The sequence below is a fragment of the Taudactylus pleione genome, unplaced genomic scaffold, assembly GCF_031769625.1.
Source record: "Taudactylus pleione unplaced genomic scaffold, aTauple2 ptg000483l, whole genome shotgun sequence".
Classification (NCBI taxonomy): Eukaryota; Metazoa; Chordata; class Amphibia; order Anura; family Myobatrachidae; genus Taudactylus; species Taudactylus pleione.
In genome coordinates this window covers 719,288-744,203 of record NW_028284885.1, presented here as the reverse complement: position 1 = coordinate 744,203, position 24,916 = coordinate 719,288, and the positions used below count along the sequence as shown (strand labels likewise).

At 46.5% G+C, this 24,916-nt stretch overlaps 1 protein-coding gene across 8 annotated transcripts in view; it reads left to right on the top strand.

Moving 5' to 3' along the window:
- LOC148502782 (nuclear RNA export factor 1-like) overlaps positions 1-24,916 on the top strand; it is a 207,553-nt gene that overhangs the window by 96,227 nt on the left and 86,410 nt on the right. For all 8 annotated transcript variants that reach the window (XM_088449348.1, XM_088449345.1, XM_088449343.1 and 5 more), the window contains one exon: positions 3,036-3,105. In XM_088449348.1, coding sequence (XP_088305474.1) covers positions 3,036-3,105 — 70 coding nt within the window. The remainder of the gene's footprint in view (positions 1-3,035; positions 3,106-24,916) is intronic.

The window sequence follows — 24,916 nt, the reverse complement described above, 5'->3', positions numbered from 1 at the left end:
TCCCTTATTGTGCACCTAGCCGCTGCACGTTTTGGGTATATAGCCGTCCCAATTTGCCACGATCCATAAGGGAGTGAGTGCCAGACCATTGGATTGCTATCTATCTGTACGTCTTAATGTATTGAAACAAATGTCCTGACTGACTCATCAACTCCCAGCCCAAATCTGGGGAGTATATTCCTTCAATGACCGAAGCACCCATAAGCAGGGATTTTTCTAAATTCTTATAAGGGGCTGAAAAGGGATAAAATGTTTTCCTCTTGGCCAAGGGGATTGGTGACAAAGCAACATGGCCCAAGTGCTGCGGGACTGTAAGCTCATTGTCTGGGACGAGAGTACCATGACGCACAAGGTTTTTTTTTTTGAGACACTGAGCAGAACCCTCAAGGACATCAGGGGCATCAATGTAGTGATGAGGGCTGTCGCCATGTTAATAGCTGGAGACTTCCGGAAGACTGCAAGTAGTCCTGAGGGGAACTCGAGCTGACGAAGTTAAGGCGTCTGTCATTTGTGACCCCCTCATCTGGAAGCACTCTCTCTGGAAGAATATGAGGGTCCCCTTTAGGAGCGATGTCTCCGCTGGGTAATTCTTCAAACTCCTACTCAAAATAGGGCACGAAGAGTATTCTGAGGGAAAAGTGACCATTCCTGCAGACCTAGGCACAGTAGTAAAGACCCTAGCAGACCTCACAGCCAGGATATACCCTGATATTACCAATATCCAAAAACAGCCCATGGACTGGCTGTGCGAGCGTGCCATTCTGACCCCCAAGAAAGACACGGCTGCCGTCATTAATGACTCTCTACTTCAGTTCGGGGGAGCAGAAATGTAGTAAGGGTCTGTGGACTCGGTAGTGCAAATGGATGATGCGGTCCAGTACCCCGTGGAGTTTCTCAGGACCCTCAGCCCTCCCAGCCCACAAGCTTCTCTTCGAAGTGGGGGTTCCAGTGATGTTGCTGCAGAACCCCAACCGACCAAACTCGACAGTGGCACCAGGCTGCAAGTGTAGGCCCTCCACAGGAACGTCATTGAGGACACAGTGTTCACCGGCTGTGCTCTTGGGTGTTTATACCATGCACACCACCCATGCTATCAGAGTACCCCCTTTGAGTTCTAGAGGCTGCAGTTCCCCCTCAAGGTCTGATTTACACTGACCATCATCAAGTCCTAGGGTGGTTTACAAAGAAATCCTTAGGTAGAGAAAAAAAAAGGTTTACATACGTCTTTTATAACCCACCTTCAATTCATTCATATTAACAAAAAGTATAACATATTGAATTTATTTAAATGGATCCACCACGCTCCCCGCTCCTTTACCCCAGAGGCGTAAAATGAACTAAGCATATACTAGTTTGCCTGTGGCGAACATTTTGCCAATTTGAACCCAGAACATACTTACGGAAAATGCTTCGCTAGATAATGGCTAGATGATATGTTAATACGACGGAATCGGGTGATGAAAGATGTGTGTGAAACATAACCAGCTAAGCCACGCCCCTTTATGGTTATTTTTCTATTGTAACATTTCGCCAATTTGTTAGTGCAATGATATATTTGACCATGGACTCAGAAGCAAAATGGACCGTTTCCAGGGTGTATTGCGAGCTGAGCCCCTATAGATGCAAATGATAATGCACTGTTACTCCGCCTCGCCGTCCCCCAGCCTCCCGCCAATCAGCAGCTCTCGTGGAAAGCAGAGAAAAGAGGCATTGCTTTTGAGGCGCAAACCCAGTGCTGATTGGCTGGGAGTTTCGAGCCTGGAATCGACGTGTTGGAGAAAGTAGGTGAGGGAAGCGCGCCCCCTACGGCAGCAGCTTCACGTGTTGTGCTGCCCGCGCACCCTTCCTCCCGCATTATGTAATAGCTACGTCACGCAGCCAGGCGGCCAATGAGGAGCCGAACTGGGCAGAACGTAAACAGTGTCCACACATGGCTAGGGCGCCGGGTCCATGTGAGAGAACAGACCACCAGTAGTGCGTGAGAACAGCAGCCGATGGCGGTCACCCCTATCCCGCTTCCCCCGGGGCACTGTGCCGCCTCTGTGTTCTGATAGTTTTCTTGCCATTTTAAGGTTAGCTATACTAAAGCATTTAATCTGGTTATTTTTTTTTTTCCCATCAAATTTTATACAGTTTTATTCCAAATTCTGTCATTTTATAGCTGATTGAAATCCGTTGCCAAAGAATCATATTAATATCGTAATTAGTCTTTGAGATATTCAAATTCAAAGAGCGCTGCGGACAAAGGGACTAAGCAAATTATATATAAGGTGTTTTATAAAATATTTATTTTATTTTTTTTAGACTTGGTAAAAAAAAATGACCACCAGAAGGGGGTATAGAATTAATTTTGAACTAATTCAGTACCAGATCTCGTTGAGATATCTCACCTTGGTAGCATTGCAGCAAGTACATTTAATCTTTATTAACTCACTTTTTAAACCCCCATAAAAGTTTATTTTCCACCTCTCACTGGATAAGCTTTGTGCATTAGTGCACATCCTTTATCCTCTTTATTGAGATTACCCCCGAACCTCGTATTATCACGCTATGTACAGTAAGCGTCTGATGTGTCAGATCTAAAGGTGCGTACACACGGGAACGATTTTCTCCCCGAACGAAAATCGTCCTGTGTGTCCCCCGGCAGGGGTGTGCTCAGTGTTGTTAACAACACTGAGCCGAAATCAATAACGATTTTGTTCAGTACCGGGCTCGCTCCCTCATCCCCAAACATGTCCAACCTGACAATATCGTCAGGTTGGACAGGAAGTTCGGACGATGAACGAAAACTACAAACGGGAGCGCGCATTTGTAGTTTTCGTTCATCGTTATACCTTAGAAACTGAACGATTTTTTGAACGATTTGTCAACGTCAAATCGTTCAAGAAATCGTCCCGCGTGCACGCACCTTAAGTGTGCCGGTTTCCTAATGATTTCATTTTATTTTCATAAAATGATAAATGTAATTTGTAACATAAGATTACCTGTGACGTCTCTGGTCTTTAACCTCTGTTATATCTGTCACCTTTGTACAGACGTGCCTACAGAAGAGATATAACCAGTCACTTCAAAGTCTTGACCTGAGCGATCTGTCTAATGATCCAGGTAGGAAACGTCTCGAGATCGTTCATTATGTGAGCGAGGGAGGACCGATGGTTTAACAATTAAAATGTTAATGCAGTTGATGTAGTTATAAATAAATCTGTATTATTACCTATTTCTCTGCTCTCCATCAGACTGGCGGCTGTTCCTTTGCTTTGTCTGCACCTCCGACATAAACCCCCTCCTCTTATTCTGAATTACAGAAAGCAAAACCTTTACCGCAGAAACCTATATTTCCCCGCTGTGTGTGTTTGTTTCTCCATCCTCTGCTAGATCACAAACTAGAAGCCATTTGTGGGCTAAGACAATATTAATAAGAACAGCCTATCAATTCCATGTGTGCCTCGTGCCTTAGTCATGTCACTAGGTCCTGGTGAGCAGATAGGTGGAGCATTGGAATAGCCCACAGAATGGTTGTGTGAAGGAGCCTGCTATCCTGCCATAACATCACGGGGGGGTTTGTGGTTTGTGATGGCCGCAGACTCTGCATGCACACAAAGGGCCTCTGCCCTGCGCACATTCTAGATCAGCGCGTGCCCAGAGGCAATCTACGGAGAGGCCTCCTGCCAGACCATAGCTAATAGACGCCCACTGCTAAATGTGAGGTCTGTGCCCATGTGTGGGTGACCATGTCTCTGCCCACTCTCGGGCCGTTATCCAGTTACCTCGCCCGGGGCTATCCAATTAGTCCGATACCGGCACTTATCAGGGATTTTGTGGCAGGCGAAACCAAATCCATGAGAAGAAGCTATTTTTCTTCCGATTGCGGCAGTGAAAATACTTGGGTCCGCAACTTTTCACGGATCCTATGTGTTTTCGTGAGAAAAACAGAAAATTTTTGGACATAAAAAAACAGGCTTTAATTGGATACCACGAAAAAAAAAATCTGCGAAAAAGACCAGAAACTCGGAGGAAAAAACACTGTTTTTGGCGCCCGAAATTTTTTCGCTGCGAATTGTATACCGACCTTTACTCATTTTGTGTAATTAAATAACCATTACACAGGGATACGTACAATATCGATACGTTTTACAATAATTAAGCACTTTCACAGGGATACGTGCAATTGTGTCATATATAACTGCTATTTTTCAGGGATAAGTGCAATTTTGTGGATTATACTGGTTAATTTCAACAGAGGGAGAGATATATACATTTTTTTCCCTCCTTGTAGAATATAGACAACAGATAGATGGTGCAATAATTTTGACCGTCCGTCTTAATTTTTTTTCCCCATTTATTAAACAAATATTATCAATACATAACCACTACTGAATTGAGGGCCTGATTCAGAGCCGGACGCTATTTGCGCTCGCTCGTTCAGAAAAAGGGGCCGGCTATTTAAATTGAGCGCTCACTCTTTGCGGTCTGTTGACGCCTCTATGTCTGAGCGAGCGAACAAAACATGCGCTCGCTATTTTGTAAAGACGCCCCCTGGCCGCTCGCATCCTACGTCATCTCCTCTATTTATTAGATTAATCGAGAACATCGAAAGGCGTCTGAACTGCTCGCAGTGCTTGTGGTTGGATTTTCCTACCGCAATCGTGCGAACAGTTCAGGCTAAGAAACAACCAAGTGACGTGGTCGATGACGCTGCTTTGTTAATTATGCACACCCTTAAAATGCCCGTTTTGACCGTTTGGCACGCCTGCGTTCGGATCTCCACTCCCCGTTTTCAAGCACCTTCCCCTGTTACCACCCACAAACGCCTCATCCTGTCACTGAAGTTAGCAGGCACTCGCTATTTTGCGAGCGCTCGATTTCCGACCGCATTGACTGGTTGGCGCATGCGCATTACGACCCATACACATGCGCAGATGTGCGAACATCGCTCAGAGCGAACGAGCGGCCGCTTACGAGCGGCTCTGAATCAGGCCCTGAGTGTACTGTTTTTCTATCTCCTTTCATGTTTTTTGTATATATGTTCGCCTGATAATTTTCTACCTATGTAGTGACGTGATTTTCCGTCACTTATTTTTCTAAAGACATTAAATAAAAGATATGTTTTAACAATTTAAAATCATATCATAAGATTTACCTATATAAAGAGTGCCCCAAAAAAGGAAATTTCCTTCTTTTTGCCTGTGCAATATTGAACAAAATACCAACCTTGGTCGTAAGCAGAGGTGAGCGCGTGGATCCAGGCTTTATATTCATATTCTCTCTCTCTCGCTGCGGGACAGCGGACAGGTGCTGTGAAACGCGTTGCAATTTTTAGCGAGAATTTTATTTTTCTTTTATTTTTTTAAGCCTGATTTTTAACTTGTGATACTGTGTTTTTCAATTATTTGTATTTTTTTGTGAAAATGATTTTGTTATTTTTAAATGTTGTTTTTCCACGACAATAGTGACTTGTATTATGATTAGAGATGAGCGGGTTCGGATTTCCACGCCAAGTTCGGATTTTTCCCGCAAAAAAACGGGACTCGGAAAAAGGCAAAATGTCATTTTTCATGGACAAACATCATCATTCCTGGACTTTTGTCTAGGAATGATGATGTTTGTCCATGAAAGATGACGTTTTGCCTCTTTCTGAGTCCCGTATTTTTTGGGGAAAAAACCGAACTTGGCATGGAAATCCGAACCCGCTCATCTCTAATTATGATGCAATTAATCTAAGTAATAAATCATTTGATTATTGTTTAGCAGTTTTAAGTTGGGTCATCCCTTATTTGCCAATTGCAGCCCATATTTCATGTTTGGGTAAGAGGGCGTTTGACCCCTTATATCCTGACACTGCCTGTAACAGCGCTATATTGCCGGGCTCCCATTTATGGGTTAAGTTGGGAGAGCCCCTACATTCATTTTTACTTCACTCTATCTCTGCCTCATCTGTAGTCTTATGGAGCATACACATGGTCAGATCTGTCAGATGAACGATTGAACGTTTTGAACAATTTGAACGTTTTTACCAAAGATTTGAACGATTTGGACGATTGAACGATTTTTGGCTGCATTAAAATGAATGGAATCGTCCATATCTGAATGCAAAGACATCAGATGACAGATTTCATTATCTGACCATCGGGAACGCGCATCGTTCAAAGCTTTCATCTGACAGATATGTCAGATTTTCCTTCAGATATGAACGATTTTTTAAATCGTTATCGTTCAGATCTGAATAAATATCTGACCGCGTGTATGCACCATTACTATACTGCTGAGATGACATTAATTAACCCTAAGGCAGGGTACACACCTGAACGATTTGTAATCGTTCCGATTTCCTATCCAATTTCCCTTGAGGGCAGAACTTCCTAAATTGAGCGTACACACTGTCCAATTTCGCATAAGATTTGACGATTTGTTGAATCGTCAAATCGAATGCGCTGTACAGTGTACAGTGGGCTGATCGTCCGGTTGTCCGTACATACTGTGCGATTGGCACCTTATCGTATGCGACGTCTTATGATTGTCTGTGCTGCACAGACAATCATAAGACGTCGCATACGACCAGCGGGAGCGCGCAATTGTGCGTACACACTATGCGATTTACACGATTCGTCGTTCCAATTACCTTAATCGTGCCGATATCGTCCTGGTGTGTATGCAGCCTAACTCTGCACTGAATGCATCTATACACTCCCTGCTCTCCAATACACTGTGCCTGACTATATCCTTTCCACTGTCCATGCTTTCTCCCTGTACATGTTTGTCTGTCTGTCCAGCATTGCACTTGTCTTTATTTCTGTGAGCTCTCTCTTGCCTTGCTTTCTGTCTGCCGTTACATGTTTATTTACCATGTCTCTCGATCCGCCATTGTTGTCCCTCCATCTTTCTCTATCCCGCACCTCGCCATGCTCTCCCTACCTCTGTTGCTCTCGCCGGCCATCTTGCCTATCTTACTCCATGCTTTGTCGGCCATTTTGCACCTCTCTCTCAGCACCTCATACATATGTGCGGTGTCAGAATGTGTGTGGTTACAGATATGAGATACAGCAGTGCGTGTCAGACTTCTCTCCTGTGGGGCTTTAGGCTACTTTGCAGTGGTTGAGGGTAGAGCCTGCTTGTATCCAGTCAGAAATGCCGCCTCAGACGAGCCTGACTCCATCTGCATTTATAATGGAAGCAAACATCTGCCCTTCTCTGGGAACAGGAAAGCAGGAAGAGATTTTATATAAATGTGATTAAAACTCCAAGCTCCTTTGCGGTGTCCTTGGGCAGTGACTTGGTCAGAGTGGGCAGGGTTACAGCCGCCACAGTTCGCTGGGTTAAATGTTATTAAACGTCTGTGCGGTGATGATAGTACAACTATCCCCACAGTCCCCTGCAGCTGTTTGCTGGTGTCAGCTGTTCTCTGATAGATAAAAACAGCTTGGTTCCCATTTCGTGATCCCCTCATGTGCATCCATCTATTAAGTCCAGATAAAACTGGCGCCCTCATGCAGTGTACACACACAAACGTTTCACAAATTCCTCTAAGGACGCACTCCGCCATTGTATATCTGGAACAGGTGTAGTAAGTTGACCACAAGCAGACATGTGGCATGGTAACATTTTCTGAACACGCCCAGCCCACAAAACATATGGAGAACCGTTGTCAGAAGAGCATGGCTTTATAGCTCCAGCTCTAATGGTGCCGCAATAGCATCTGTAAGAGGCTTCTCCATCTTTACACTGCCTCAAAGGTGCGCAAAACACCTCCCTGCAAAGCGCTTACACGGTGTATAGCACACGCATGAAGGTGACATGAACACCTGAAATTAATTCTGAGCAGTAAATTAAATTGTGGATAATTTTCCATGTGGTGAGAAGTTTGGTACTTGTTTTTTAACCCACAAAAGTTGCTAGAACCCCTCGTCTCATACTTTCTGTATCTATCGATGATCTGAAACTGCTGTAAATGACTTCATACTAGCCTGTGCTGCGCGCTTCCATCTGTCCGTTATATTGTTGCCGGCAGTGTTCCGACACATTAATAAATGCAGTGGGACGCGGTACTCTGTGCTGCAGGGGAGACTGCAGAACACTCTTCCAATGCTCTGCTAATGCGAGGAGAAAGTACACAGTGTTGATTATGCTTTTAATTAGTGCAGATTGACAAAGCTCCGTGCGCTTGAGCCCTAATGATTCTTAATGTTAGTATCATAGAGCATACGCAGAGCAGTAAATCGAGGTGTGTAATAAAATGTCGGCATGAGAATGTCAGCATGGTCATAATGGCGACATGGATCACGTTGGCATTGATCCTGTAGATAATGATGGAATGTCGACATGTTAGAATGTCGACATGTCGTCCTTGATGGCCCAGCGGTCATTTGCCTGCTCCCGACGGCAACAGCAGCAGCTCCAGCGCGGTTCTTGGTCCCGGCGATCATGTGACTGTAACTTCCGGGTCATTGGCGTGGGTTTCCTTCGGGTACTCCTGTTTCCTCCCATACCAAAAACATGCTGGTAGGTTCATTTTGCTCTGCCAAAAGCTATAGGCTGTGTACATTTGTGGCATTATATAGAATGATAATTATTATCGCATAGCTGGGTAAGCCAGTGATACAATATAATGTGATATTTTATCCGCATGATGTTGATATTTAAACAAACCAATGAACATATGTTCCTCCACCATTAATGATAGAATATGAAGGCACTTATCACTAACTTGCATTTATTTTCTGTATATAATGTGTGGACTATGTTATGCCAGCTCCCTATAGACCGTGGGCAGATTGTATTTCTGTGCCAGGTCATTTCCTGCGCAGCTGCTTGACCAGGTGTTAGCCGTGCGCACTGATCTGGGTCTCACTTTGGAAAGGAGGCTGGTGAATATCGGCCGTACCGGTCACCAGTCATTGCTTTCTGTAACTGATGTATTTCCAGCGTTTGTTATGTTCTGTCTGATGGTAAATTAGCTGTAAAATTCATCTCTGTAAATTCGTCTTGAATTTGAAGGTTTGAAGAAACAGCAAACGCCGTGAACGCGTGGAATTATGTCATCTCTTTTAGGCATAACCTATTCCACCCAGGGTAATCCTACGGCCACACCTTCCTGAATAGGCCTGATCTCGGAAGCTAAACAGGGTCAGGCCTTGGTTAGTACTTGGCTCACCTGGGAATACCAGGTGCTACAGACCCCTAAGGCTAGCTCTTCGGTTTTCAAGCTTCAGTAGACGGTTTCTGCAGAATTCCCATTTATTGCGCAGCGTGTGGAACTTCAACAGAGGGCTCGCCCTAAAAGGCACCTCCAGGTTTCTAAGCACATTGCCTCCTTCAATTCTCTACCTGCTGCGGACCGGGCATAATGAGCGTCCTTCTCTGAGGATGCTCACATGGCCCTCCTATTCCAAAGACGGCATCCTCGATGGCTGTTAGGCGAGCTCTCTTGCTTAATTTCTGGCACGCTGACTCAGACTTTAGGAAGGCCATAGGGGCTCTTCCGCTTTCTGGTCATTCGCTGGGATCCTGTTTTGGACAGGATTGTAGCTGCAAAGACGGCGTGATCTAGGTCGCAAACCTTTCTCAAGGCTCTGGGTTACTCTTCCTGGCCCTGACCTAAACAACCCAGGTCTACCAGTTATCCTATGTCCAGGCTTACTGACAGGCTTGCGCTTGACTAGGCAAACTTCTACCTAGGGGGGATCCCAGCATGAAAGGCCGAATTTGCTGTTTCCATCACCTGGATGGCGACCACGCAGGATGCCTGAGGGTGAGGTGTTCTCTCCTGGGGCTATGCCGTAGCCTTTCGGGAACTCTGGTCTCGCCCTACTGGCCTCCTGAGTATGTGTTCCAGTTCCCCTTAGAGAGGCAAGGACTTTTTGCCAGTCTCCTCTTTGTTTACCTGGAATTCTTCAACAGGCCTTTTGGTGAGTCATGGAGTCTCTATCCATCATTCTGGCATTGGCTCTGAGGGATCTCGGGCCTCCTTGGATTTCCAGGAGGCCTATTTGCAGCTTCCTATCCGGCCCAGTCACCAGAGTTTCCTCTGGCTTGCGGTCTGAGAGGAGCATTTTCATTTTCAGCCATTGCCACTTGGTCATTCCAGAGCCCATCGACGTTTAACGAAAGACATGGTAAATCATTTACGCCGCAGGGGCATCCGGTTTCTACTTTCTCTAAACCTTCTAATCCTTGCCCGTTCTCCAGATAGTCTCAAGGAACACATCGGTCTCTCAATAGGTCTCTCCAGTCCCACAGAAAGCTAATCGTCGCAGGAGAAGTACCATCTGAGGACCTTGCTGGATTACAAGGTTCAGTGGGTCTTCCTCTTACCAGCAAAAGAATGGGACCTATAGGCCAGGATTCACAGGGTTTTTGGTCATTGCTGAGTGTCAATACATTCAGATCCTGGGCTCATTTGTCTCCACATTTGTCATGCTGTATCTTACTTGCGGCCGGAACTCCTGTCTCCGGGCCTGTGCTTCTCTCCAAATCTGGCCCGTCTCATTGCTCTTGACTCTTGTCTTGAGCACTTCAGGGTTCTCCAGGTCGGTCATTCGTACTATGCTGTATGTATGTAAGTTCTCCTTTGCAAGACTTTGACTGTTTGGGCAGATTTACTTCGCTTGGTGTTCTGACTGGAATTTTATTACCAGAAGGTTTCCCTTTTTTGGGTCCTCTCCCTTCCACAGGTGGGGCTGGATTGTCTCTCCACCTCTCTTCTTGGAAGTTGCAGGTTTCCACACTCTGTCCTCTTCAGAGGCAGATTGCGCTGATGCCTGACGAACAAACTCTTCAAGGTGTTCTCCTCCGATGGTGTTGTTCCTCGGCTCCTTGAACTTTGTCTTTGGTGCTTCGAACTCTTCAGTCGTTTCCCTTTGAGCCCTATCTGGGGGCCATATATCAAATGGATTTTTAGAACAGGGAAATGGAAGAAAAGCTTGCTCTATCCACTCCACACTGGGTATTGCAGTACTTCTAGGACCAGGTGCCGGCTCCCAGGTTTTCTGTGGTTAGGACTCTGGTTCTCCATGGGACGGACCCCCTTTTTGTCCTCTACGAATTTGGTAAATGGGACTGGCTAGAATCCACACGGGTCTTAGCCAGTTGACTCAGTTTGATTTTCCGTTACGCTTCAGCGATGGCGGTCCTTTCTGTTCTGTCTTTACAGTCTGGTTTTTTCACCGGATTGTACTTCTTGGGTGGCTTGCCAGAGGTACCTCAGCTGAGCAGCTTTGTAGAGAGGCCCTATGGTCCTTCGCCCATACTTTATTACGATTCTGTTCATTTGACACCTTCGCTGTAGCTGAAGCGGCTTTTGGCCAAAGGGGTTTTCCCTCCTGTAATGGGATAGCTTTGGGACGTCCCATAGTCTAAGCCTGTGTCCCCTATGGAAGTGTGAAGAAGAAAAGGATACTTCTGTCTTACCTGGTTAAGTCATTTTCTTCGAACTCCATAGGAGACACAGGCCGCCCACCCTGATGCACCGGGCTGACAGGGTTTTTTACTCTTGTTTCCAGTCCTCCTTTCGGGGTATTAGACTAGTATGTGTAGGTCGGTTTGCCGTCTCCTCTTCCTCGCTTTTGCCTTGGTCTTGCTAACTTAACTGGCCTGCCTGAGGCTGGGGGTGGGGTATAGTGGGGGAGGAGCTGGGGCAGCTGGGAGAAAAAGTTAAATAGTTGGTGCCCGGACTCCTCTTGCTCCATCCTATGTCCATCGTTTAATGCTGGCCATACACTAGCGCGATTTTGGGCCGATTGCCCGATTTTAGACGCGTTGTACAATGAATTGTCGAAATCGTGTAGTATTTAGGTAGGATACGATCCAATGTGTGCTCCCGCCGCTGTTCTATCATATCGTAAGATCAGATGTGCAGCCCATATTATCTATCAGAATTGTATGCAGAACGTGTGTGAAAAAAGCACCAAATCGTGCGGCCAGGACTGCCAGAGAGCTGCCGGGGAGTTCAAGGGAAAACATACAATGAAACGCATCGTAATAGTGTATGGCCAGCATTAGCCTGTGTCCCCTATGGAGTTCGTAGAAAAGGACTTAGGCCCTCATTCAGAGGCGGTCAGAGGATGCAAGCGGTCGCTCAGAAACTGGGCGGCCACTTGCATCTTGACCGGCCGCCTCTGTTGCGGTCGTTAGGCTGTGGGTTAACACCCACAGCTCTAACGAACGCTCGGGTGATGGTCGCGATGGTCAGAGACCATCGGGGCTTACGACGAGACCCTAGGGTAGGGTCTCACTTGTCTTAAGCCCCGGAGAGCTTCTGGCTCTGTCAGAGCCGGAAGCTCTCCACTGACATCACTAGTGATGTCAGTGGGGCCTCCCCCAAACGGCAGGCGTTCCCACGGGAACGCCTCCGTTTGGGTTGCCACCCCCCCGGCCCGCCTTCCAAACGGGGCGAGCTGTCACTCAACATCGACAGCTCGCCCCCTTTGGAAAGAGACCCGTCGGTCGTAGCGGGTCTCACGCATGCGCACGAGGGAGCCAGCTCCCTCGTGCGCATGCGCACTGGCAAAACATCGAGGCGCACGGCCGCCTCTGAATAAGGTCCTTAATCCGGTAAGACATAAGTCTCCTTTTACCTTAAAGTGTAACTTTATTTACATTGTTTAAAAAAAACAAACAAACAAACAAAAAAAACCTTTAGTTTACAAATATACCAGTACAAACCGTAACAGGAATTAGATGTATACATAATAGTCTTCACAAACTTCATAGTGAATTATGGTGAGAGCCCAGTGGCCTAGATTCATTTCCTGATCATGCAAAGTACCTGCCTTAGAGCAGGGGTGGGGAACCTTTTTTCTGCCGAGGGCCATTTTGATGTATATATAACAGTACTTGCGGGCCTGGTGCAGGCCCTGCCCCCTCCGTGTGATGTCACATGGGGGCGGGGCCACAATTGCAGGCGATTACAGCAATGATCTGAGCATCCTGAGGATGCTCTGGGGAGCTGTAAGGGCAGCGGTGTGACCGTATGTCGCATCCTAAGGATGCTCCAGGCGGCACTGCTGCATAGACTCTGGCTGCAGGGGGCCATTATAGGCACGCTGCTAGACAGATGAGGCTTGCAGAAAAAGCTCAGAGGGCCAGACCAAATGATTCCGCGGGCCTTATACAGCCTTAGAGGCAAGTTATAGCGATGGACTGTGGGTGGATAAGGAAAGGTGTGAGGGCAAGGATACAGAGGTCAGCCCCAAGGAACCGGCCAAGGTAGAAAAAAACAGTAATAGAAATAAAATTCCGTATTTTGGTAAATGAAACTATATAAATGTGAAATGAATTGTACAGCAGCTACCAAACTTGGGGTCTATAGCTGGGTACACCCCTAACGGATACTCTATATCTGCAGATGATGGTTGTTCATACACACTGAACAACCATCATCTGGTCGCGGGTCCCAATGGCCGTGGGGTCACGTCGCGCCCCCCACTCCGTGGCCTCTGCTGCAAGTGTATGGGCGGTTGGCAGACGGCCCGTACACATTGCCCGATGGACAGATATAGCTGCCATCGGCTGTACAGCACACAGACATCGCTGGTACACACTGGCCGACGGGCACCACATATATTTTGTCCAATCAATTACCCAGCATATGTTCTAAGTCTTGGAGAGAGAGAGAAAGTACCAACCAAGCAGCTCCTGTAATTTTTCAAACACAGCCTGTAAAATGACAGGCGCTGACTGGTTGGTACTTTCTCTCCAAGGCTTAGTACATAGACCCCCAGGTCTGAGAGTCCATTAATAATGATGTGTTGTAGTGATCCCAGAGTACCAATATTTGGTAAATATATGGGTTTTCTTGTTCACTACCTGAAGTACCCGGTGCTGCCGGGGTTTAAATCTTCAAGTTATTAAGTTTTATCATGTGATGTCGTCCAAATCCATCCAGTGGAAGGGCCAGAACAGGTACCCCATGAGGTCCAACCGGGACCCCAACCACTCCATCACAGACCAATTGCCACCCGTTTTTGAAATTTGAATCCAAATCCATTCAGTGGAAGGGAATGGGTATTCCCGTCAGCGGCTGCCCGACAGGAGCAGAGTGCGACGCAGCGGAAGCCCGACAGCGCTGGAAATCCCGATCGTGGATATGTAAGTATCCATTAACCTAACCCCCCTAACCCTAACCCTCCTTAGGGGTGCCTAACCCTAACTTCCCCCCCCAAGTGCCTAACCCTAATCCCCCCTCTAAGTGCCTAACCCTAACCACCCCCTTCCCCGCTGTCTAAACCTAAGTCCCCCGGGGGGGTGCCTAACCCTAAGTCCCCCCCGGGGGTGCCTAACCCTAACCCTCCCTCCCCCTAGCCTAACCCTAAGTCCCCCCCGGGAGCCCTAAACCTAACCCTCCCCGCTCTACATCTAGACGCCCGGCATTTCACCCTTGCCGGGATAAGACAGTCTGGAAGCCGGCTGCCGGTATATAGGCAGTCGGCTTCCCGATTGCTTCCCAGTGGAAGGCCCAGAACAGGCTCCCTGGATCACAGTTCTGCCCAGCATACATCAACAGGAGGTCCGACCGGTACCCTAACCGGATCCATTACTATGTAAGATTTGGCAGCTTCACCTTGAGAGCTGTGGAAGCAACAAACAAACTATATATATATCTATAATATATATATATATAATAAATATAGTGCCTTGCAAAAGTGTCCCCCCCCCCCCCCCTTTGCATGTTTCATGTTTTGTTGCCTCACAACCTGGAATAAGAATTGCTTGTGTGAAGGTGTGCATCATGTCATTCACAGAACATGCCTACAACTGTGAAATTGTGTGTTTTTTTTTAATATTGTGAATCAAACAACATTTAGGACAACATAACAGAAAACTTCAGCGTGCATAACTATACACCCCCCTAAAGTCAGTACTTTGGCCCTCATTCAGAGCCGTAAAGTCTGAGCAGAGCGCACGCTCTGAATGAGGGCCGCCCTCCATAAAAATGGAGCGTCCTCCTGGACGCTCGTATAGCTGTGGGTCACCACCCACAGCCTATACGAGCGTGCAGTTTGATGGTCTTGACCATCGCGACCATCGAAACTGCGAGCCGAAGCCTGCGGTTGAGGTTTTCAACCGCAAGCCCGGAGTGATTTTGGCTCTATCAGAGCCAAAATCACTCCCACTGACATCACTAGTGATGTCAGTGGGCCGGCTTCTGACGGGAGGCGTTCCCGTGGGAACGCCCCCGTCAGGGAGGCACGCCCTCGGCACGCCCACCAAAGGGGGCGTGCTGTCAATCAACATCGACAGCACGCCCCCTTTGATCAGACACAACGAGCGAAGAACTTTCCTTCGCTCGTCGCGTCTGGCGCATGCGCACGACGGAGCTCCCTCCGTCGTGCGCATGCTCAGTGCAGAACATCGACCCACTTGCGAGCGGACAGCCGCTCGCGAGTGGGTCTGAATCAGGGCCTTTGTCGAGCCACCTTTTGCGGCAATTACAGCTGCAAGTCGCTTTGGCTAAGTCTCTATGTGCTTGCCACATCTTGCCCCTGGGATTTTTGCCCATTCCTCAAGGCAAACCTGCTCCAGCTCCTTCATGTTGGATGGTTTCCGCTTGTGAACAGCAATCTGCAAGTCTGACCACAGATTCTCACTTGGATTGAGATCTGGGCTGTGACTAGGCCATTCCAATAAATTTATAGATGTTTCCCCTTAAACCACTGGAGTGTTGCTTTAGCAGTATGCTTCTGGTCATTGTCCTGCTGGAAGGTGAACCTCCGTCCCAGTCTCATATCACAGGCAGACTGAAACAGGTTTTGCTCAATAATATCCCTGTATTTAGCACCATCCATCTTTCCCTCGACTCGCATCAGTTTCCCAGTCCCTGCTGCTGAAAAACATCCCCACAGCATGATGCTGCCACCACCATGTTTCACTGTGGGGATGGTGTTCTTGGGGTGATGGGATTTGTTGGGTTTGCGCCAGACATAGCGTTTTCCATACATTTGATGAGTCGCCCACATGCCTTTTGGCAAACTCAAATCGTGTCTTCTTATTTTTATCACTAAGTAATGGCTTTGTTGTGGCCACTCTTCAATAAAGCCAAGCTCTATGGAGTGTACGGCTTATTGTGGTCACATGCACAGATACACCAGTCTCTGCTGTGGAAATCTGCAGCTCCTTCAGGGTTACCTTTGGTCTCTGTGCTGTCTCTCTGATTAATGCTCTCCTTGCCCGGTCTGTGAGTTTTGGTGGGCGGCCCTCTCTGTTGTGGTACCATGTTCTTTCCATTTGATGATGATGGATTTGATGGTGCTCTGGGGGATCATCAAAGATTTGGATATTTTTTTATAAACCAACCCAGAATTGTACTTCTCAACAACTTTGTCCCTGACTTGTTTGGAGAGCTCCTTGGTCTTCATGGTGTGATGCCTCTTGCTTAGTGGTGTTGCAGCCTCTGGGGCCTTTCAGAAAAGGTGTGTTTATACTGACAGATCATGTGACACTTAGATGTCACACAGGTGGACTTCATTTCACTAATTATGTGACTTCTGAAGGTAATTGGTTGCACCAGAACTTTTGAGGGTCTTCATAGCACAGGGGGTGATTACATATGCACATGACAATTTTCAGATTTTTATTTATAATGATTCTTTTTTATATATATTTTTCACATTTCACTATTTTGTGCAGATCCATCACATAAAATTCAGATAAAAATAAAATAAAAAAATTACAGGTTGTAATGTAACAAAACAGGTAAAAAGCCAAGGGGGTGATTACTTTTGCAAGGCACTGTGTGTGTGTAAATATATATATATATATATATTTAAGAAGTTTGCGTATACATAATATATAACACCCAGATAAGCAAAAGAGCAAAGATGCAAAGTGTTAGGTGCCCTAGTGGGGAGTAACAAGTAGATGAAAGTAGAGAAGGAGAAGCACAAGAGGGTAGAGGACCCCGCTCGTAAGAGCTTACATATATATACAGTCAGGTGCATAAATATTGGGACATTGACAGAATTTTCATATTTTGGCCTCTATTCACCACCACAATGGCTTTGAAATGAAACAAACAAGATGTGCTTTAACTGCAGACTTTCAGATTTAATTTGAGGGTAATTACATCCAAATGAGGTGAACGGTGTAGGAATTAAAACGGTTTCTATATGTGCCTCCCACTTTTTAAGGGGCCAAAAGTAATGGGACTATCAACTCAAAAGCTATTTCATGGACAGGTGTGGGCTATTCCCTCGTTATTTCATTATCAATTAAGCAGGTAAAAGGTCTGGAGTTGATTCTAGGTGTGACATTTGCATTTGGAATCAGTTGCTGACGACTCTCAATATGAGATCCAAAGAGCTGTCACCATCAGTGAAGCAAGCCATCATTAGGCTGAAAAAATTAAAACAAACCCATCAGAGAGAGAGCAAAAATATCAGGTGTGGCCAAATCAACTATTTGGAACATTCTTAAAAAGAAAAAACGCACCGTAGAGAGCTCAGCAACACCAAAAGACCCGGAAGACCAATGAAAACAACTGTGGTGGATGACAGAAGAATTATTTCCCTGGTGAAGAAAAACCTCTTCACAACAGTTGGCCAAATCAAGACCACTCTCCAGGAGGTAGGTGTATTTGTGTCAAAGTCAACACTCAAGAGAAGACTTCACAAGAGTGAATATAGAGGGTTCACAACAAGATGTAAACCATTGGTGAGCCTCAAAAACAGGAAGACCAGATTACAGTTTGCCAAACAACATCTAAAAAAGCCATTACAGTTCTGGAACAACATCCTATGGACAGATGAGACAAAGATCAACTTGTTCCAGAGTGATGGGAAGAGAAGAGTATGGAGAAGGAAAAGAACTGCTCATGATCCAAAACATACCACCTCATCAGTGAAGCATGGTGGTGGTAGTGTCATGGCGTGGGCATGTATGGCTGCCAATGGAACTGGTTCCCTTGTATTTATTGATGATGTGACTGCTGACAAAAGCAGCAGAATGAATTCTGAAGTGTTTCGGGCAATATTATATGCTCATATTCAGTCAAATGCTTCAGAACTCATTGGACGGCGCTTCACAGTGCAGATGGACAATGACCCGAAGCATACTGCAAAAGCAACCAAAGAGTTTTTTAAGGCTAAAAAGTGGAATGTTATGCAATGGCCAAGTCAATCTCCTGACCTGAATCCGATTGAGCATGCATTTCACTTGATGAAGACAAAACTGAAGGGAAAATGCCCCAAGAACAAGCAGGAACTGAAGACATTTGCAGTAGAGGCCTGGCAGAGCATCACCAGGGATGAAACCCAGCGTCTGGTGATGTCTATGCGTTCCAGACTTCAGGCTGTAATTGCCTGCAAAAGATTTGCAACAAAGTATTAAAAAGTGAAAGTTAGATTTAGGATTGTTTAGTTTGTCCCATTACTTTTGGCCCCTTAAAAAGTGGGAGGCACATATAGAACCCGTTGTAATTCCTACACCGTTCACCTCATTTGGATGTAATTACCCTCAAATTAAATCTGAAAGTCTGCAGTTAAAGCACATCTTGTTTGTTTCATTTCAAAGCCATTGTTGTGGTGAATAGAGACCAAAATATGAAAATTCTGTCAATGTCCCAATATTTATGCACCTGACTGTATATATATTAGGTTTTCTGCATGGCCAAGAGGTGCCATATTAACTGTGTATTATTTATTATAGAGGGGGGGGGGGTGGCCTATACTAGCTCTAAGGCACCTGGCTGATAGGATAATGTATTGGAAGACCAGGTCAGAAGGCAGGGCTGTGGGTGTAAGTAACATTATTATTATTATTATTATTATTGTTATCCTTTATTTATATGGCGCCACAAGGGTTCCGCAGCGCCTTACACAGTACATAAACAAATAAGCACACAAGAAAACAGATATTAACAGTACAAACAATGTTGGACAGATACATGATTTATACATTGCTGCATAACACTTAGATAAGCAGCATGGTGTCTGTAACCAAGGGTTGGGTGCTATTGTAAATTAGAGTATAATTAAGTGAAGGAGAAGCACATGAGGGAAGAGGGCCCTGCTCGTGAGAGCTTACATTCTAAAGATTAGATATAAGGGTGCCTATGGAGTCCCTAAATGTAACAATTTTAGAGCAGGTCCAATCATTTGTATCTTGGCACTTTCTCAGTCTCCTCCTGTTATGGAGCCATGTCTGCACTAGTTGTATCTTGGCACTTTCTCAGTCTCCTCCTGTTATGGAGCCATGTCCGCACTAGTTGTATCTTGGCACTTTCTCAATCTCCTCCTGTTATGGAGCCATGTCTGCACTAGTTGTATCTTGGCACTTTCTCAGTCTGCTTCTGTTATGGAGCCATGTCCACACTAGTTGTATCTTGGCACTTTCTCAGTCTGCTCCTGTTATGGAGCCATGTCCGCACTAGTTGTATCTTGGCACTTTCCCAGTCTCCTCCTGTTATGGAGCCATGTCCGCACTAGTTGTATCTTGGCACTTTCCCAGTCTGCACCTGTTATGGAGCCATGTCCGCACTAGTTGTATCTTAGTACTTTCCCAGTCTCCTCCTGTTGTGTCCGCACTAGTTGTATCTTGGCACTTTGTCAGTCTCCTCCTGTTATGGAGCCATGTCCGCACTAGTTGTATCTTAGTACTTTCCCAGTCTGCTCCTGTTATGGAGCCATGTCTGCACTAGTTGTATCTTGGCACTTTCCCAGTCTCCTCCTGTTATGGAGAGCCATGTCCGCACTAGTTGTATCTTGGCACTTTCCCAGTCTGCTCCTGTTATGGAGAGCCATGTCCGCACTAGTTGTATCTTGGCACTTTCTCAGTCTCCTCCTGTTATGGAGCCATGTCCGCACTAGTTGTATCTTGGCACTTTCCCAGTCTCCTCCTGTTATGGAGCCATGTCTGCACTAGATGTATCTTGGCACTTTCCCAGTCTCCTCCTGTTATGGAGCCATGTCCGCACTAGATGTATCTTGGCACTTTCCCAGTCTCCTCCTGTTATGGAGCCATGTCCGCACGAGTTGTATCTTGGCACTTTCTCAATCTCCTCCTGTTATGGAGCCATGTCCGCACTAGTTGTATCTTGGCACTTTCCCAGTCTCCTCCTGTTATGGAGCCATGTCCGCACTAGTTGTATCTTGGCACTTTGTCAGTCTCCTCCTGTTATGGAGCCATGTCCGCACTAGTTGTATCTTAGTACTTTCCCAGTCTCCTCCTGTTATGGAGCCATGTCCACACTAGTTGTATCTTGGCACTTTCTCAGTCTGCTCCTGTTATGGAGCCATGTCCGCACTAGTTGTATCTTGGCACTTTCCCAGTCTCCTCCTGTTATGGAGCCATGTCCGCACTAGTTGTATCTTGGCACTTTCCCAGTCTGCTCCTGTTATGGAGCCATGTCCGCACTAGTTGTATCTTAGTACTTTCCCAGTCTCCTCCTGTTATGTCCGCACTAGTTGTATCTTGGCACTTTGTCAGTCTCCTCCTGTTATGGAGCCATGTCCGCACTAGTTGTATCTTAGTACTTTCCCAGTCTGCTCCTGTTATGGAGCCATGTCTGCACTAGTTGTATCTTGGCACTTTCTCAGTCTCCTCCTGTTATGGAGCCATGTCCGCACTAGTTGTATCTTGGCACTTTCCCAGTCTCCTCCTGTTATGGAGCCATGTCTGCACTAGATGTATCTTGGCACTTTCCCAGTCTCCTCCTGTTATGGAGCCATGTCCGCACTAGATGTATCTTGGCACTTTCCCAGTCTCCTCCTGTTATGGAGCGATGTCTGCACTAGATGTATCTTAGTACTTTCCCAGTCTCCTCCTGTTATGGAGCCATGTCCGCACTAGTTGTATCTTAGTACTTTCCCAGTCTCCTCCTGTTATGGAGCCATGTCCGCACTAGTTGTATCTTAGTACTTTCCCAGTCTCCTCCTGTTATGGAGCCATGTCTGCACTAGTTGTATCTTGGCACTTTCTCAGTCTCCTCCTGTTATGGAGCCATGTCCGCACTAGTTGTATCTTGGCACTTTCTCAGTCTGCTTCTGTTATGGAGCCATGTCCACACTAGTTGTATCTTGGCACTTTCTCAGTCTCCTCCTGTTATGGAGCCATGTCTGCACTAGTTGTATCTTGGCACTTTCTCAGTCTCCTCCTGTTATGGAGCCATGTACGCACTAGTTGTATCTTGGCACTTTCTCAGTCTCTTCCTGTTATGGAGCCATGTCCGCACTAGTTGTATCTTGGCACTTTCTCAGTCTCCTCCTGTTATGGAGCCATGTACGCACTAGTTGTATCTTGGCACTTTCCCAGTCTCCTCCTGTTATGGAGCCATGTCCGCACTAGTTGTATCTTGGCACTTTCTCAGTCTCCTGTTATGGAGCAATGGCCGCACTAGTTGTATCTTGGCACTTTCTCAGTCTCCTCCTGTTATGGAGCCATGTCTGCACTAGTTGTATCTTGGCACTTTCTCAGTCTCCTCCTGTTATGGAGCCATGTACGCACTAGTTGTATCTTGGCACTTTCTCAGTCTCCTCCTGTTATGGAGCCATGTCTGCACTAGTTGTATCTTGGCACTTTCTCAGTCTCTTCCTGTTATGGAGCCATGTCCGCACTAGTTGTATCTTGGCACTTTCTCAGTCTCCTCCTGTTATGGAGCCATGTCCGCACTAGTTGTATCTTGGCACTTTCTCAGTCTCCTCCTGTTATGGAGCCATGTCCGCACTAGTTGTATCTTCGCACTTTCTCAGTCTCTTCCTGTTATGGAGCCATGTCCGCACTAGTTGTATCTTGGCACTTTCTCAGTCTGCTTCTGTTATGGAACCATTTCCGCACTAGTTGTATCTTGGCACTTTCCCAGTCTCCTCCTGTTATGGAGCCATGTCCGCACTAGTTGTATCTTGGCACTTTCTCAGTCTCCTCCTGTTATGGAGCCATGTCTGCACTAGTTGTATCTTGGCACTTTCCCAGTCTGCTCCTGTTATGGAGCCATGTCCGCACTAGTTGTATCTTAGTACTTTCCCAGTCTCCTCCTGTTATGTCCGCACTAGTTGTATCTTGGCACTTTGTCAGTCTCCTCCTGTTATGGAGCCATGTCCGCACTAGTTGTATCTTAGTACTTTCCCAGTCTGCTCCTGTTATGGAGCCATGTCTGCACTAGTTGTATCTTGGCACTTTCCCAGTCTGCTCCTGTTATGGAGAGCCGTGTCCGCACTAGTTGTATCTTGGCACTTTACCAGTCTCCTCCTGTTATGGAGCCATGTCTGCACTAGATGTATCTTGGCACTTTCCCAGTCTCCTCATGTTATGGAGCCATGTCTGCACTAGTTGTATCTTGGCACTTTCTCAGTCTGCTTCTGTTATGGAGCCATGTCTGCACTAGTTGTATCTTGGCACTTTCCCAGTCTCCTCCTGTTATGGAGCCATGTCCGCACTAGTTGTATCTTGGCACTTTCTCAATCTCCTCCTGTTATGGAGCCATGTCTGCACTAGTTGTATCTTGGCACTTTCTCAGTCTGCTTCTGTTATGGAGCCATGTCCACACTAGTTGTATCTTGGCACTTTCTCAGTCTCCTCCTGTTATGGAGCCATGTCCGCACTAGTTGTACCTTGGCACTTTCCCAGTCTCCTCCTGTTATGGAGCCATGTCCGCACTAGTTGTATCTTGGCACTTTCCCAGTCTGCTCCTGTTATGGAGCCATGTCCGCACTAGTTGTATCTTAGTACTTTCCCAGTCTCCTCCTGTTATGTCCGCACTAGTTGTATCTTGGCACTTTGTCAGTCTCCTCCTGTTATGGAGCCATGTCCGCACTAGTTGTATCTTAGTACTTTCCCAGTCTGCTCCTGTTATGGAGCCATGTCTGCACTAGTTGTATCTTGGCACTTTCCCAGTCTGCTCCTGTTATGGAGAGCCATGTCCGCACTAGTTGTATCTTGGCACTTTCTCAGTCTCCTCCTGTTATGGAGCCATGTCTGCACTAGATGTATCTTGGCACTTTCCCAGTCTCCTCCTGTTATGGAGCCATGTCCGCACTAGATGTATCTTGGCACTTTCCCTGTCTCCTCCTGTTATGGAGCCATGTCCGCACGAGTTGTATCTTGGCACTTTCTCAATCTCCTCCTGTTATGGAGCCATGTCTGCACTAGTTGTATCTTGGCACTTTCTCAGTCTGCTTCTGTTATGGAGCCATGTCCACACTAGTTGTATCTTGGCACTTTCTCAGTCTGCTCCTGTTATGGAGCCATGTCCGCACTAGTTGTATCTTGGCACTTTCCCAGTCTCCTCCTGTTATGGAGCCATGTCCGCACTAGTTGTATCTTGGCACTTTCCCAGTCTGCTCCTGTTATGGAGCCATGTCCGCACTAGTTGTATCTTAGTACTTTCCCAGTCTCCTCCTGTTATGTCCGCACTAGTTGTATCTTGGCACTTTGTCAGTCTCCTCCTGTTATGGAGCCATGTCCGCACTAGTTGTATCTTAGTACTTTCCCAGTCTGCTCCTGTTATGGAGCCATGTCTGCACTAGTTGTATCTTGGCACTTTCTCAGTCTCCTCCTGTTATGGAGCCATGTCCGCACTAGATGTATCTTGGCACTTTCCCAGTCTCCTCCTGTTATGGAGCCATGTCCGCACTAGTTGTATCTTGGCACTTTCCCAGTCTGCTCCTGTTATGGAGCCATGTCCGCACTAGTTGTATCTTGGCACTTTCTCAGTCTCCTACTGTTATGGAGCCATGTCTGCACTAGATGTATCTTAGTACTTTCCCAGTCTCCTCCTGTTATGGAGCCATGTCCGCACTAGTTGTATCTTAGTACTTTCCCAGTCTCCTCCTGTTATGGAGCCATGTCCGCACTAGTTGTATCTTAGTACTTTCCCAGTCTCCTCCTGTTATGGAGCCATGTCCGCACTAGTTGTATCTTGGCACTTTCTCAGTCTCCTCCTGTTATGGAGCCATGTCCGCACTAGTTGTATCTTGGCACTTTCTCAGTCTGCTTCTGTTATGGAGCCATGTCCGCACTAGTTGTATCTTGGCACTTTCTCAGTCTCCTCCTGTTATGGAGCCATGTACGCACTAGTTGTATCTTGGCACTTTCTCAGTCTCTTCCTGTTATGGAGCCATGTCCGCACTAGTTGTATCTTGGCACTTTCTCAGTCTCTTCCTGTTATGGAGCCATGTCCGCACTAGTTGTATCTTGGCACTTTCTCAGTCTCCTCCTGTTATGGAGCCATGTCCGCACTAGTTGTATCTTCGCACTTTCTCAGTCTCTTCCTGTTATGGAGCCATGTCCGCACTAGTTGTATCTTGGCACTTTCTCTGTCTGCTTCTGTTATGGAGCCATGTCTGCACTAGTTGTATCTTGGCACTTTCTCAGTCTGCTTCTGTTATGGAGCCATGTCCACACTAGTTGTATCTTGGCACTTTCTCAGTCTGCTCCTGTTATGGAGCCATGTCCGCACTAGTTGTATCTTGGCACTTTCCCAGTCTCCTCCTGTTATGGAGCCATGTCCGCACTAGTTGTATCTTGGCACTTTCCCAGTCTGCTCCTGTTATGGAGCCATGTCCGCACTAGTTGTATCTTAGTACTTTCCCAGTCTCCTCCTGTTATGTCCGCACTAGTTGTATCTTGGCACTTTGTCAGTCTCCTCCTGTTATGGAGCCATGTACGCACTAGTTGTATCTTGGCACTTTCTCAATCTCCTCCTGTTATGGAGCCATGTCTGCACTAGTTGTATCTTGGCACTTTCTCAGTCTCCTCCTGTTATGGAGCCATGTCCGCACTAGTTGTATCTTGGCACTTTCTCAGTCTGCTTCTGTTATGGAGCCATGTCCGCACTAGTTGTATCTTGGCACTTTCTCAGTCTCCTCCTGTTATGGAGCCATGTCTGCACTAGTTGTATCTTGGCACTTTCTCAGTCTCCTCCTGTTATGGAGCCATGTACGCACTAGTTGTATCTTGGCACTTTCTCAGTCTCTTCCTGTTATGGAGCCAT